Source organism: Pseudophryne corroboree, chromosome 1 (assembly GCF_028390025.1).
Source record: "Pseudophryne corroboree isolate aPseCor3 chromosome 1, aPseCor3.hap2, whole genome shotgun sequence".
In the NCBI taxonomy this organism is placed as follows: Eukaryota; Metazoa; Chordata; class Amphibia; order Anura; family Myobatrachidae; genus Pseudophryne; species Pseudophryne corroboree.
In genome coordinates, this window is record NC_086444.1 from 443,772,760 (window position 1) to 443,789,699 (window position 16,940).

Sequence of the window (16,940 nt, forward strand, 5' to 3'; positions counted from 1 at the left end):
CGATTATAAGTTACTCACTAAAATATTAGCAAATCGAATTAAATTATTACTCCCCCAAATTATACACAAGGATCAAACTGGATTCATTTGGGGTAGACACTCAGAGATCAATGTGCGGAGAGTTTTAACTGCCATTTATACAGCTTCCTCTTTTTCTTCTCCTTCTTTCACTCCTCTTTCCCCTCCCCCAGTTATTCTCTCCCTTGACGCTGAGAAAGCGTTTGACCTCGTGGATTGGGACCATCTTTTCTCTACTCTCCTGCACTTTGGCTTTCCTAACGACTTTGTGAATCTTCTAAAACTACTTTATACTGCTCCACAAACCCAGATTTCCTGTAATGGGGTACTGTCCTCATCATTTGAGATTCAACGCGGTACTAGACAGGGCTGCCCCTTATCGCCCTTACTATTTGCAATAGCACTGGAACTCCTAGCGATAGCCTTACGCCAATCGAGAGTTTTTAAGGGAATCAAAATTGGAGACATTGACCTCCGTCTTGCTCTTTTTGCCGATGACATGCTATTATTCGTTTCTGATCCATCGACCTCCATCCCGGAGATCCTTGGATTGATACAAGCATTCGGAACTAGGGCGGGATATAGAATTAATGTGGCCAAGTCAGAACTTCTACCCCTGGGCCCTTCTGCTCATAACATTTCCAAACTCCTCCCATCTCTTTCCTTTAAAATTTCCCACACAAAGCTTACCTACCTGGGGATTCAAATCCCAGCGAATCTCTCCAGACTATATGAGGAGAACTACACCCCTGCCTTAACACGTGTCACCTCGTTGCTAGATAGCTGGAAATTGCTGCCTCTGTCACTGTTGGGGAGGATAGCCGTCTTGCAAAGCATAGTCTTCCCGAAATTATTTTATCTTATGCAGATGCTCCCGATCCGCCTCAAGACTCAAGACATCCAATATTTACGAAAAATCATGTCAAAATTCCAGTGGAAGGGGAAAAAAGCATTTATCGCATTGGATAAACTAATGGCCCCTAAGGCCGCAGGAGGCTTTGGAGTACCTGATTATATGTCCTATTCTATGGCGACTCTATTCCGATGTGCTGCTGACTGGCTGTTTGACAGGGAACTCTTCACAGACTCTGCTCTAGATGAGGCCTTATTTACTCCTTACTCCCCGGGAGCATTGCTTCTATCCAAACCCTCCCTGATCCCAACTCACATCCTTAACAATCCTCTTTTTCATGATATTTATTACAACTGGCGCACCCTACACAAGAAATTTAAATGTAACCCTGAGGTGTCTGTATGTATTCCGCTATGGGGCAACCCCGCCTTCCCCCCATCTCTCATTATCTCCAATTACCGGCTCTGGAAAGAGAAGGGTCTGTCTAACTCTTCCAAAGTGTTTGACCCGGGGGGCTCTATATATGCATTCTCATCACTCCGAGAGAAATATGACCTGCCTCACTCTCATTTTTTTCATGTATCTCCAGACCCGACATTATTTAGACTCAATAACTCGTATGCGCAACATACCACATGACTCGTCCCCTTCCTCTCACCCATTGTTAATCACACTTAATATTCACAAAGCCGGACCAACACGCATTAGACAGATTTATACCATCCTGACTTCTCGCACAACAGAAGGTAGATGGGACAAACTATTCACCCAATGGTGTAAGGATATACCTGGCCTGAATAGTCACCATCACTTAGTGATCATTATGTCTCTACTCTGAAAGCCCTGGCTTCACCTTACCTACAAGAGGTTCACCTCCGAACTTTACAGAGAGCCTACATCTCCCCAACCCAACATGCTCGATTTAACCCCTTGGAAACCGGGGAATGCCCCAAATGTCATGTTCGAATAGCTTCCTTCTATCACATGTTTTGGGAGTGTGGTCTGATCCGACGTTTCTGGCACAAATTATAAGCCTACATTAATCAGCTATTGAATATACGTGTATCAGCAACGCCCCTTTCTTGTCTATGGGCAAATTTTTCGGATTGGAATCTAGGGCCTGGGAAACAGCGAATTATTCCATTTCTCACTATCTTAGTAACAGTATCAAAGAAAATTATTTTATCCCACTGGTTATCGTCTTCTTCACCTACATTGGTAGAAGTTCATAGTAAGTTGTTACAGATCTTATATTACGACAGAAAATCGGCTCAAATAAATAAAGAGTCAGGTATCAAAACTTTTTACAAAAAGTGGGGCCTTTACATTGACTCGCGGGATCAGACCACACAGGCCCAAATATTTAAGGTATTTGAGCACACCGAATGGTTCCTTCATAGGAAGATATTGGAAGAGTCCATGTTATAAAACTGTCTCCCGCACCTTAAGATAAGCCTTGGAGTTGAAATTTAGTACTCTCCGTCCTGATATTCAAGTATCAATTGCTACCATACATTGTCTTTATGGATAAAAAACATCCTGATCCTTCTTCCCTACTTACCCTTATGTGTTTCCCTGTCCTCTCCCCCCCCCCTCCCTACTTTCTCTCTACTATTCTTCTATCTCCCCCTTTTCTTATGGACTTGTGTTTGATATAATGTTTCTAATGTTCTACTTCAAGGAAGGATTTCCTGAGGTTTGATTTTTGGAGTACTATTTGACTCCAGTGCAATGTGTTCTTATTGATGAATCACATCTACTCCACGACTTTGACGATATTATAGATTTGATTCCTGACAGTGATTGATGTACACACCAATGTTGTTTTTGTGCTTTATTCATCAAGTAATTGCTATCTGTTTCTGTCTTACATTGTACTCTATGAAAATCATAATAAACAGATTTAAAAAAAAAAATATGTCAACATGTCGGTAGAGGTATATTTTTCCCCTGAGAAAACTATATGGGAGACACAGACGTGGGGGGTTTCCCTGTCAGCACCAACAATATCTGACTGGGTGGATATGGACATGATAATATGATACATATCAGATAGATCTATACCTATATGTAATATGTATGTATAGTATGATTATATAGGTATGTGGCACGAGCACAGTCGTGATAATATTTATGGAGGGAGTCCTATTCATAGAATGGATTTCTCTCAGACCCCTCAGGGTCGCAAAAATGTTATTTTGCCCAGTTACTACTCCCTGAGATCGACTCGGAAATCTTTCTTAGGTCGACCATAATGTTTCCTGATCAGATCCTCAAAATTTGGCATTCAGTTCATACTAGTGATGAGCACCGGAAATTTTTCGGGTTTTGTGTTTTGGTTTTGGGTGTTTTTTTCAAAAAACCCTAAAAAACAGCTTAAATCATAGAATTTGGGGGTCATTTCGATACCAAAGTATTATTAACCTCAATAACCATAATTTCCACTCATTTTCAGTCTATTCTGAACACCTCACACCTCACAATATTATTTTTAGTCCTAAAATTTGCACCGAGGTCGCTGGATGACTAAGCTCAGCGACCCAAGTGGCCGACACAAACACCTGGCCCATCTAGGAGTGGCACTGCAGTGTCACGCAGGATGGCCCTTCCAAAAAACACCCCCCAAACAGCACATGACGCAAAGAAGAAAAAAAAGAGGCGCAATGAGGTAGCTGTGTGAGTAAGCTAAGCGACCCTAGTGGCCGACACAAACACCTGGCCCATCTAGGAGTGGCACTGCAGTGTCACGCAGGATGGCCCTTCCAAAAAACACCCCCCAAACAGCACAAGACGCAAAGAAAAAAAGAGGCGCAATGAGGTAGCTGTGTGACTAAGATAAGCGACCCAAGTGGCCGACACAAACACCTGGCCCATCTAGGAGTGGCACTGCAGTGTCACGCAGGATGGCCCTTCCAAAAACTACTCCCCAAACAGCACATGACGCAAAGAAAAATGAAAGAAAAAAGAGGTGCAAGATGGAATTGTCCTTGGGCCCTCCCACCCACCCTTATGTTGTATAAACAGGACATGCACACTTTAACCAACTCATCATTTCAGTGACAGGGTCTGCCACACGACTGTGACTGAAATGACGGGTTGGTTTGGACCCCCACCAAAAAAAGAAGCAATTAATCTCTCCTTGCACAAACTGGCTCTACAGAGGCAAGATGTCCACCTCATCATCATCCTCCGATATATCACCGTGTACATCCCCTCCTCACAGATTATCAATTCGTCCCCACTGGAATCCACCATCTCAGCTCCCTGTGTACTTTGTGGAGGCAATTGCTGCTGGTGAATGTCTCCACGGAGGAATTGATTATAATTCATTTTAATGAACATCATCTTCTCCACATTTTCTGGATGTAACCTCGTACGCCGATTGCTGACAAGGTGAGCGGCGGCACTAAACACTCTTTCGGAGTACACACTTGTGGGAGGGCAACTTAGGTAGAATAAAGCCAGTTTGTGCAAGGGCCTCCAAATTGCCTCTTTTTCCTGCCAGTATAAGTACGGACTGTCTGACGTGCCTACTTGGATGCGGTCACTCATATAATCCTCCACCATTCTTTCAATGGGGAGAGAATCATATGCAGTGACAGTAGACGACATGTCCGTAATCGTTGTCAGGTCCTTCAGTCCGGACCAGATGTCAGCATCAGCAGTCGCTCCAGACTGCCCGGCATCACCGCCAGCGGGTGGGCTCGGAATTCTGAGCCTTTTCCTCGCACCCCCAGTTGCGGGAGAATGTGAAGGAGGAGATGTTGACAGGTCGTGTTCCGCTTGACTTGACAATTTTGTCACCAGCAGTTCTTTGAACCCCTGCAGACTTGTGTCTGCCGGAAAGAGAGATCCAAGGTAGGTTTTAAATCTAGGATCGAGCACGGTGGCCAAAATGTAGTGCTCTGATTTCAACAGATTGACCACCCGTGAATCCTTGTTAAGCGAATTAAGGGCTCCATCCACAAGTCCCACATGCCTAGCGGAATCGCTCTGTGTTAGCTCCTCCTTCAATGTCTCCAGCTTCTTCTGCAAAAGCCTGATGAGGGGAATGACCTGACTCAGGCTGGCAGTGTCTGAACTGACTTCACGTGTGGCAAGTTCAAAAGGTTGCAGAACCTTGCACAACGTTGAAATCATTCTCCACTGCGCTTGAGACAGGTGCATTCCACCTCCTATATCGTGCTCAGTTGTATAGGCTTGAATGGCCTTTTGCTGCTCCTCCAACCTCTGAAGCATATAGAGGGTTGAATTCCACCTCGTTACCACTTCTTGCTTCAGATGATGGCAGGGCAGGTTCAGGCGTTTTTGGTGGTGCTCCAGTCTTCTGTATGTGGTGCCTGTACGCCGAAAGTGTGCCGCAATTCTTCTGGCCACCGACAGCATCTCTTGCACGCCCCTGTCGTTTTTTAAATAATTCTGCACCACCAAATTCAAGGTATGTGCAAAACATGGGACGTGCTGGAATTTGCCCAGATTTAATGCACACACAATATTGCTGGCGTTGTCCGATGCCACAAATCCACAGGAGAGTCCAATTGGGGTAAGTCATTCTGCGATGATCTTCCTCAGTTGCCGTAAGAGGTTTTCAGCTGTGTGCGTATTCTGGAAAGCGGTGATACAAAGCGTAGCCTGCCTAGGAAAGAGTTGGCGTTTGCGAGATGCTGCTACTGGTGCCGCCGCTGCTGTTCTTGCGGCGGGAGTCAATACATCTACCCAGTGGGCTGTCACAGTCATATAGTCCTGAGTCTGCCCTGCTCCACTTGTCCACATGTCCGTGGTTAAGTGGACATTGGGTACAACTGCATTTTTTAGGACACTGGTGACTCTTTTTCTGAGGTCTGTGTACATTTTCAGTATCGCCTGCCTAGAGAAATGGAACCTAGATGGTATTTGGTACCGGGGACACAGTACCTCCAACAAGTCTCTAGTTGGCTCTGCAGTAATGATGGATACCGGAACCACGTTTCTCACCGCCCAGGATGCCAAGGCCTCAGTTATCCGCTTTGCAGCAGGATGACTGCTGTGATATTTCATCTTCCTCGCAAAGGACTGTTGGACAGTCAATTGCTTGGTGGAAGTAGTAAAAGTGGTCTTACGACTTCCCCTCTGGGATGACCATCGACTCCCAGCAGCAACAACAGCAGCGCCAGCAGCAGTAGGCGTTACACGCAAGGATGCATCGGAGGAATCCCAGGCAGGAGAGGACTCTTTAGAATTGCCAGTGACATTGCCTGCAGGACTATTGGCATTCCTGGGGAAGGAGGAAATTGACACTGAGGGAGTTGGTGGGGTGGTTTGCGTGAGCTTGGTTACAAGAGGAAGGGATTTACTGGTCAGTGGACTGCTTCCGCTGTCGCCCAAAGTTTTTGAACTTGTCACTGACTTATGATGAATGCGCTGCAGGTGACGTATAAGGGAGGATATTCCGAGGTGGTTAACGTCCTTACCCCTACTTACTACAGCTTGACAAAGGCAACACACGGCTTGACAAATGTTGTCCGCATTTCTGTTGAAATACTTCCACACTGAAGAGCTGATTTTTTTGGTATTTTCACCAGGCATGTCAATGGCCATATTCCTCCCACGGACAACAGGTGTCTCCCCGGGTGCCTGACTTAAACAAACCACCTCACCATCAGAATCCTCCTAGTCAATTTCCTCCCCAGCGCCAGCAACACCCATATCCTCCTCATCCTGGTGAACTTCAACACTGACATCTTCAATCTGACTATCAGGAACTGGACTGCGGGTGCTCCTTCCAGCACTTGCAGGGGGCGTGCAAATGGTGGAAGGCGCATGCTCTTCACGTCCAGTGTTGGGAAGGTCAGGCATCGCAACCGACACAATTGGACTCTCCTTGTGGATTTGTGATTTCGAAGAACGCACAGTTCTTTGCTGTGCTTTTGCCAGCTTAAGTCTTTTCATTTTTCTAGCGAGAGGCTGAGTGCTTCCATCCTCATGTGAAGCTGAACCACTAGCCATGAACATAGGCCAGGGCCTCAGCCGTTCCTTGCCACTCCGTGTGGTAAATGGCATATTGGCAAGTTTACGCTTCTCCTCCGACGATTTTATTTTAGATTTTTGAGTCCTTTTTTTACTGATATTTGGTGTTTTGGATTTTACATACTCTGTACTATGACATTGGGCATCGGCCTTGGCAGACGACGTTGATGGCATTTCATCGTCTCGGCCATGACTAGTGGCAGCAGCTTCAGCACGAGGTGGAAGTGGATCTTGATCTTTCCCTATTTTTGGAACCTCAACATTTTTGTTCTCCATATTTTAATAGGCACAACTAAAAGGCACCTCAGGTAAACAATGGAGATGTTATGATTCCAGCACTCCTGGCCAGAGGAGATCTTATGACAATGACCAGAGCGCTGGAATGGAATGCTGGTAACGGGAGCAGGAAAGACTAGTTGCCCCTGGCGCCCTAACTCTATTGTCTCACCCGTGCTATCGGAAATCCCTTGTGAGACTATGGTTTCTTGAGCCCTTGGCAGCCACGTTTGAAGGGCGGATTATGTCTGCCCAACTCCGGTGCCCCCCGGTCTTAATGAGAGACAAAGGGAAATCCGATGCAGATGATAACAAGAGGACCTCTGACTGACAACAGGCCAGGGGCAACAAGCTAACTAGCAAAGACCTGAAGTATGTGCGGAAAAACCGCAAGGGAAAAGGACAACCAAAAATCCACTTGTCCAATACTCCTACCCAGCACCGCCGGATACCAGAGTGGACATGTGGAAGCGGAACCCTCCGCAAAATGCTCCAAAACACAAATAATAAATGGTAAAGCGGCCAAGCCGTGACTCACGAACACCACTGGATGTTAAACGGTGATCAGTCAGGACTCCAGGAACAAGATGACAACTTCCGAGTACAGGACTACTGGAGACTGGAACGACCGGATACAGCAAGACTGGAAACAGACTCTCAGCAAACAAGGACAGCATGCAGGAAGCTATTACCGGCGTCTGTGAGAAGCCCTGAGAGTGCATATAAACAGGAGTCCTCCAATCAGCTGCTGACAGGGCTGATTACACAAATGCCGTGCAGCTGCCTTGCTGCACGGCCAGGAAACAGGTGCACAATCATTTTAACTGGACCCAGCAACGGGGAACGCGGTCCGCCAGTGGCGTCCCCGTTGCTAGGGTCCGTGCGGCTCAGTGCGCCCGGCGTCTAGCGTTGCCAGGGAGCCGGCGGCTGTACGCGTACGGCGTCCCTGGTTGCTAGGCGCTGGGCCGCACCGACGAGCGGACCCCGGCGCCTAACAGTACCCCCCCTTGAGGAGGGGTCAAGGAACCCCTAAAGCCAGGCTTCTGAGGAAATTCCCGAAAAAATGCCCTCTTGAGCCTCGGGGCATGAAGATCCTTATCCAGGACCCAAGACCTTTCCTCTGGACCATAGCCTCTCCAGTGAACCAGAAAATAAAGCCTGCCCCGGGACAATTTGGAATCGAGAACCTTCTCCACCATGAACTCCTGTTGTCCCTGTACATCCACTGGAGATCTTCCCTGAGAGATCTTCCGAGGAAATCTACTGGAAGAAACGTATGGTTTCAACAGGGAGCAATGAAACGTATTTCCAATCCGGAGAGATCTTGGTAAACGTAACCGGAAAGCAACTGGGTTGACTTTTTTAATAATATGAAATGGTCCAATAAATTTGGGTCCCAATCTAGCCGAGGATTGTCGAAGTCTAATGTTACGAGTCGACAACCATACCCTATCTCCCACCTTAAAAGTGCAAGGACGTCGGAGCCTGTCAGAAAAATTTTTCTCTTGAAAGGCCGCTTTTCTGAGAGCAAGGTGCACTTTTTTCCAAATGGCTCTCAGATGGGAGGTTAAGGTTAGCGAGGAAACTGAGGAATGTTGAAAAAAAGAATTAGCTCTGGGGTGAAAACCAAAAACTGAAAAGAATGGAGACACATTAGTGGAGGAATGACAAGAATTATTGTAAGCAAACTCCGCCAATGGAAGAAACTCGGACCAATCATTCTGGAGTTTGGCTGAGTACAAACGCAAATACTGTTTCAATGATTGGTTAACTCGCTCGGTTTGCCCGTTGGATTGGGGGTGGTAACCGGATGTTAATGACAATTTCATCTTTAATGAAGCACAAAAACACTTCCAGAATTGTGCAATGAATTGTGGACCCCGATCAGAAACAATATCAGTGGGCAACCCATGAAGTCTGAAAACATGGCGGAGAAACAAAACTGCCAATCCTTGGGCAGATGGCAGTCGGGGAAGAGCAATGAAATGAGCCATCTTGCTAAAACGGTCCACTACCACCCATATGACTCGGAATCCGGCTGAAAGGGGAAGGTCTACCACAAAATCCATGGAAATATGAGACCATGGCCTGAGGGGGACATTTAAGGGCATAAGTTGCCCGATAGGCAAGGAACGGGGAACCTTATGCTGTGCACAAACCTGACATGAAAAAACAAACTCCTTAACGTCTTTAGAAAGACCAGGCCACCATACTGAGCGGGAGACTAACTCCAAAGTCTTAGAGATCCCCGGATGCCCGGAAACTTTGTTATCATGGAACTCAGTCAAAACAGTAGCTCTCAAAAACTCAGGGACGTAAAGACGACCAGCAGGAGTATTTCCAGGAGCTTGGTGTTGAAGCTGTTTTAACTGGGTAAATAAATCTTGTGTGAGGACTGCCCAAATGACTGAAGATGGAAGTATGGGAGTAACAGGACTGTTATTGTGAACCGGAAGAAAACTGCGTGACAGGGCATCCGCCTTGGTATTCTTGGAACCTGGCCTGAAAGTGATAATAAATTTGAAACGAGTAAAGAATAAAGCCCAACGAGCCTGCCGGGCATTCAGCCGCTTAGCTGATTCGATGTATTGCAGGTTTTTATGGTCAGTCAATACTGAAATAGTATGTGTTGCTCCCTCCAGCCAATGCCTCCACTCCTCGAAAGCCCATTTTATTGCCAGTAACTCCCGGTTACCAACGTCATAGTTGGATTCAGCGGAGGAGAATTTCCTGGACATAAAGGCACAAGGATGTAGTTCCAGAGACTCCGGATCCTTTTGAGATAGGATAGCCCCCACTCCAACCTCCGAGGCATCAACCTCCACAACGAAGGGCAATTCTGGATTGGGATGTCTGAGGACTGGAGCCGAGACAAAAGCTTGTTTCAGGGCCCGAAAGGACAACTCAGCTTCACGCGACCAGTTGGTAGGATCCGCTCCTTTCTTTGTCAGAGCCACAATGGGAGCAACCAGGTCGGAAAAAGAATGAATGAACCTCCTATAATAATTCGCAAACCCTAAAAAGCGCTGAATTGCTTTTAAATTGGTGGGTTGCGCCCAACTAAGGATGGCCTGGAGCTTCTTAGGTTCCATGAAAAATCCCCGAGGGGAAATAATGTACCCTAAAAAAGATACCTCCGTGACATGAAACTCACATTTCTCCAGCTTGGCATATAGATGATTCTCACGTAACTTTTGAAGAACCTGACGCACCTGGGTAACATGTTGTTCAATTGAGTCAGAATAAATCAGGATGTCGTCTAAGTAAACGACCACGAATTTCCCTAGGAAGTCACGGAGCACATCGTTAATGAGGTCCTGGAAAACTGCTGGAGCGTTAGACAAGCCGAACGGCATCACCAGGTACTCGTAGTGACCCGACTGAGTACTGAAGGCCGTCTTCCACTCATCTCCAGACTTGATTCGGATGAGGTTATACGCTCCTCTTAGGTCAATCTTAGAAAAAATAACAGCCGAACGCAGCTGATCAAAGAGGACAGAAATCAGCGGCAGAGGATAAGTATTTTTTACTGAGATTTTATTCAGGGCTCTAAAGTCAATGCAAGGTCTAAGCGAGCCATCCTTTTTCTCCACAAAGAAGAAGCCTGCACTTAAAGGAGATTTTGATGGCCTAATAAATCCTTTCCCTAGGCTCTCCTTAACATAATCATTCATGGCCGCAGTTTCAGGCCCGGATAAAGAATATAACCTTCCCTTTGGCAATGCGGCACCAGGAATTAGCTCAATAGCACAATCATAAGGCCGATGTGGAGGCAGAATGTCTGCATTGCCCTTGGAGAACACATCAGCAAACTCTTGGTATTCCACGGGAATGAGTTCAGGAATGGCAGCTGCTATTCTGACTGGAAACGTAATACATTCCTTATCACAGAAGGTACCCCATTGTGAAATCTCCCCCGACCGCCAATCAATGGTGGGATTATGAAAGGCCAGCCAAGGGTGACCCAGAACCACTGGAACTGCTGGGCAATGGGTAAGGAAGAACTCGATTTTTTCAGAATGAAGAGCTCCTACCGTAAGTAGTACAGGGGGTGTACAGAGGGAAATAACCCCATTGGACAGTGGACTCCCATCTAAGCCATGCATGGTGACACACCTACCCAAAGATAACTGAGGAATGCCTAAGGCCTTAGCCCAAGTTAAATCCATAAAGTTTCCTGCAGCTCCACTGTCAACAAAAGCCGACACCGAAGAACTGAGGCCGCCAAAGGAAACTTTAGCTGGGACTAAAAGGGAGTTATTCGAGGAGGTAAGCTGCAGACCTAGGTGAACCCCCTCACAATTCACCTGGTCGAGGCGTTTCCCGACTTGTTCGGACAATTACGAGCAAAATGTCCCTTACCCCCACAGTACAAACAAAGACCAGAGTTTTGCCTTCTGGCTCTTTCTTCGGGAGACAGCCGGGAGAGACCCATCTGCATGGGCTCCTCTACGTCCTCAGGAATGGAATATACACATGGAGTTGACCTGACAAGTGCTCCTTTTTCAGCCCTCCGCTCTCCGAGACGACGATCAATCTTAATAGAAAGCTCCATGAGTTTATCGAGAGTCTCAGGAGCGGGATACTGAAGGAGACTGTCTTTTATAGACTCTGATAAGCCGAGGCGAAACTGACTGCGCAGGGCTGGGTCATTCCAGCCACAGTCGTTCGACCAACGGCGAAACTCCGTACAATAAACCTCTGCAGGATTCCTACCCTGTCTGAGAGCGCGCAACTGACCTTCAGCGGATGCCTCTCTATCAGGGTCATCATACAATAGCCCTAAAGATCCAAAAAAGGCGTCTACTGACAACAAGGCCGGATCCTCTGCTTTTAAACCAAATGCCCAGGTCTGAGGATCCCCCTGGAGCAAAGAAATAATAATCCCAACCCGCTGAGATTCAGTACCCGAGGAGATCGGTCTTAAACGAAAATAAAGTTTACAGGATTCTTTAAAATTAAAAAACTCTTTCCTATCACCAGAAAAACGGTCAGGCAAATGCATCTTTGGTTCAGGGACTACCTTCGGGGAAGTTCGCAAAAGATCTTCCTGCGACTTCACCCGAAGGGAAAGATCCTGAACCATCTGAGTAAGTTCTTGAATCTGGCTGACTAAGAGCTGACCAGGATTTGGCCCTAAACCTGTTGGATTCATGAGGCCGATAAACTCTTACAAAACTGAATGAGAAAAAAATGAAACCCCGTTTAATTTTAAGTTTTGGTGTGGCCGGTAATAATGTTATGATTCCAGCACTCCTGACCAGAGGAGATCTTATGACAATGACCAGAGCGCTGGAATGGAATGCTGGTAACGGGAGCAGGAAAGACTAGTTGCCCCTGGCGCCCTAACTCTATTGTCTCACCCGTGCTATCGGAAATCCCTTGCGAGACTATGGTTTCTTGAGCCCTTGGCAGCCACGTTTGAAGGGCGGATTATGTCTGCCCAACTCCGGTGCCCCCCGGTCTTAATGAGAGACAAAGGGAAATCCGAGGCAGGATGATAACAAGAGGACCTCTGACTGACAACAGGCCAGGGGCAACAAGCTAACTAGCAAAGACCTGAAGTATGTGCGGAAAAACCGCCAGGGAAAAGGACAACCAAAAATCCACTTGTCCAATACTCCTACCCAGCACCGCCGGATACCAGAGTGGACATGTGGAAGCGGAACCCTCCGCAAAATGCTCCAAAACACAAATAATAAATGGTAAAGCGGCCAAGCCGTGACTCACGAACACCACTGGATGTTAAACGGTGATCAGTCAGGACTCCAGGAACAAGATGACAACTTCCGAGTACAGGACTACTGGAAACTGGAACGACCGGATACAGCAAGACTGGAAACAGACTCTCAGCAAACAAGGACAGCATGCAGGAAGCTATTACCGGCGTCTGTGAGAAGCCCTGAGAGTGCATATAAACAGGAGTCCTCCAATCAGCTGCTGACAGGGCTGATTACACAAATGCCGTGCAGCTGCCTTGCTGCACGGCCAGGAAACAGGTGCACAATCATTTTAACTGGACCCAGCAATGGGGAACGCGGTCCGCCAGTGGCGTCCCCGTTGCTAGGGTCCGTGCGGCTCAGTGCGCCCGGTGTCTAGCGTTGCCAGAGAGCCGGCGGCTGAACGCGTACAGCGTCCCTGGTTGCTAGGCGCCGGGCCGCACCGACGAGCGGACCCCGGCGCCTAACAGGAGATGGATGGATACTAGTATACTTATGGATGACGAGCGACTGCCGACACAGAGGTAGCTACAGCCGTGGACTACCGTACTGCGTCTGCTAGTATAGACTGGATGATAATGATATAAAAAATATATATATATCACTACTGCAGGACAGGTATATATTGTATAATGACGGACCTGCTGGACACTGTCAGCACTGCAGACTCCTAAACTACTAGTATGAAGAAGATAGAAAAAAAAAAACCCACCACAGGTAGGTATACAATTATGGACGAGCGACTGCCGACACGGAGGTAGCTACAGCCGTGGACTACCGTACTGCGTCTGCTAGTATAGACTGGATGATAATGATATAAAAAATATATATATATATCACTACTGCAGGACAGGTATATATTGTATAATGACGGACCTGCTGGACACTGTCAGCACTGCAGACTCCTAAACTACTAGTATGAAGAAGATAGAAAAAAAAAAACACCACAGGTAGGTATACAATTATGGACGAGCGACTGCCGACACAGAGGTAGCTACAGCCGTGGACTACCGTACTGCGTCTGCTAGTATAGACTGGATGATAATGAGATAAAATATATATATATATATCACTACTGCAGGACAGGTATATATTATATAATGACGGACCTGCTGGACACTGTCAGCACTGCAGACTCCTAAACTACTAGTATGAAGAAGATAGAAAAAAAAAAAAACCACCACAGGTAGGTATACAATTATGGACGAGCGACTGCCGACACAGAGGTAGCTACAGCCGTGGACTACCGTACTGCATCTGCTAGTATAGACTGGATGATAATGATATAAAAAATATATATATATCACTACTGCAGGACAGGTATATATTATATAATGACGGACCTGCTGGACACTGTCAGCACTGCAGACTCCTAAACTACTAGTATGAAGAAGATAGAAATATAATGAATGACGGACCTGCTGGACACTGTCAGCAGAATGCGTTTATAGAATAAAAAAAAAAAACACCACACGAGTGTTTAACTTTTTCAGGCAGACAATATACTGGTGGTCACTGCTGGTCAGTCACACTGGCACTCTGGCAGCAAAAGTGTGCACTGTTAAATATGTACTCCTGCTATAACTGCTCCCCAGTCTCCCCCACAATTAAGCTGTGTGAGCAGTGAGCACTACTCAGCACAGTCAGATATACATAGATGATATTATCATGCAGCACACTGAGGCTGAGCACAGATATGGTATGTGACTGTGTATCGTTTTTTTTCAGGCAGAGAACGGATTATATTAAATAATAAATAAAACTGGTGGTCACTAGTATAACTATCAGCAAAACTCTGCACTCTCTGAGTACTCCTAATGCTCCAGTAAATCAAGTGTCTCACTCTCTATCTAAACGGAGAGGACGCCAGCCACGTCCTCTCCCTATCAATCTCAATGCACGTGTGAAAATGGCGGCGACGCGCGGCTCCTTATATAGAATCCGAGTCTCGCGATAGAATACGAGCCTCGCGAGAATCCGACAGCGGGATGATGACGTTCGGGCGCGCTCGGGTTAGCCGAGCAAGGCGGGAAGATCCGAGTCTGCCTCGGACCCGTATAAAAAGCGTGAAGTTCGGGGGGGTTCGGTTTCCGAGAAACCGAACCCGCTCATCACTAGTTCATACACATTAGAATGTATTAGCGTCACTAGGGACCTTGCTGTTCCTGACAAAAAACATGTATATGTAGGTGTGCATATATATGTATATATATGTATATATATGTATATATATATGGATATATGTGTGTATAGGTGCATTGAACGGACTATATGATGTATATATGTATATAAAGATATTTATAATGAATGCTGAGGTAATGTTGTCCTTTTCAATGGTTGGGGGTAACTTGGTATGATGCCACTAAGACAATATATGCCAAATCTGTGGAAGGACGTGTGGAAATAACAAGAAACAATGCTGACAATGTGACATTTCCTAGAAGTGAAAACCTGATTACTGCAGATACTGCAACTTATTTCTGTGCTAGGACACAGTGTTTAAAACTTTCTAAACATATTACAATATCCTGCTTGCATTACATTTTGAAGAAAGTTAATTATCCAGGAAGTCAGATGTTTTGTGGCAGTTATTTAACCCACAGCACATCTCTCTCAGCTGTACTCATGGCAGAACTAGTGTTGTATTTATCAAGGGGCCCAGTCTATGCACTCTCTAATGAGTAGACAAACAAATGTGGTAGCTGGCCACACCCCCTCTGGATACTGGCCACACCCCTAAACATGGGCCTCTACCACTGTATTGCCCCGGTGAGCCTTTCATGACCCAGTCCGACACTGGTTGGGGGTGTGGTATTTATGGGGCTTGGAGGTGGGGGAGAGGGGAGCTGGCATTGGCTTTCTATCACTACCAGCTCTCCCCAACAATGGGGATAGGAGAATACCAAACCCAAGACTGGTGCTGGGCACCCTATTAACTCTTAGGCTGCCAGAGGATGAGACTATAACCCACAGCCTTGTACCGGAGGCACCATCTGGTCCTCTCTGGTCCTTTTATACTGATCATTTACCCACAGAAAGTGAGTTATAGTATTCAGCATATATTGTACAATGTTGCCCATTGTTACCTTGCCAACTCCTTACCTATGTATAGTACTATGTATTGTTCACTATCAAAATATAGCTAAAATAAAGTATAGTGAACCATGTTACTGTCTTTCCTGTTTATGTTTGCATGATATAAACATCATATCCTAAATGCCTCACAAATAAATAAAAAATACTTTCATAGCTTTTAAAGCATATTGGAGTAATAGTATTGATATGGATGTAATATGATGAGACGAAAAAGGTGCAAGAGATTTACTTGGCAGAATAAAATTATTCAACCCAAATTGATTTTAAAATATTTTACATTTTAAACATCTTTTGTAGGTTTGTAGATAAAAGACCAAGAGAGGGAAACCCACTAAGAAGGAGAAGTGAGGACTTATATGGGACCTACTTCCTTCAGATACAACAAGCTGTGAATTAACAGAATCAAACAGACCCTTTCAAAGGAAGCCAGCTACTAGAGTTTCATGCAACTATAGAGGCCACCCAGTCCTGAATTTGGATAAGTGAAGGCTTCTAAACTAATAAGTGTCAGCCTCAATATGCCCATTTTATATGTTTATTCCATATTCTGATCATTTATTAATGTTTTATTGCTACAAATGTCTAAAATATATTAAAAATAAATTTATATATTCACATTTTAACTGATTCTATTTGGTTGTAGTCAATGAACAGTGTGTAAGGACATATCTATTATCCTCACCATTAGCTTAAATGCTTGATGTAGAATAAGGATCCAAACTACAAAGTTTTAAAATTAGGTGCCCCCTAAGAAACACCTTTTCTTTACTTATCCCAATAGGTCCATTCTGGCAGAGGACCACTCTTTAGGGCTTTGCCGCCATTATGGTCTAAAGTTATTAAGATAAAGGGAATTCCCTTTAGATAGTGCCACAAAACACTTAAGTGGGAACACACACACACACACACACACACACACACACACACACACACACACACACACACACATACATACTGTACACACATAAATG

At 45.7% G+C, this 16,940-nt stretch overlaps 1 gene segment (V, D, J or C); it reads left to right on the forward strand.

The window, feature by feature from the left end:
* Positions 1-16,528, forward strand: part of LOC134891437 (Ig heavy chain V region 7-39-like) — a 31,377-nt gene extending 14,849 nt beyond the window's left edge. The window contains 1 exon segment of the V gene segment in view: positions 16,267-16,528. Coding sequence covers positions 16,267-16,274 — 8 coding nt within the window.
* Positions 16,529-16,940: the final 412 nt, after the last annotated feature.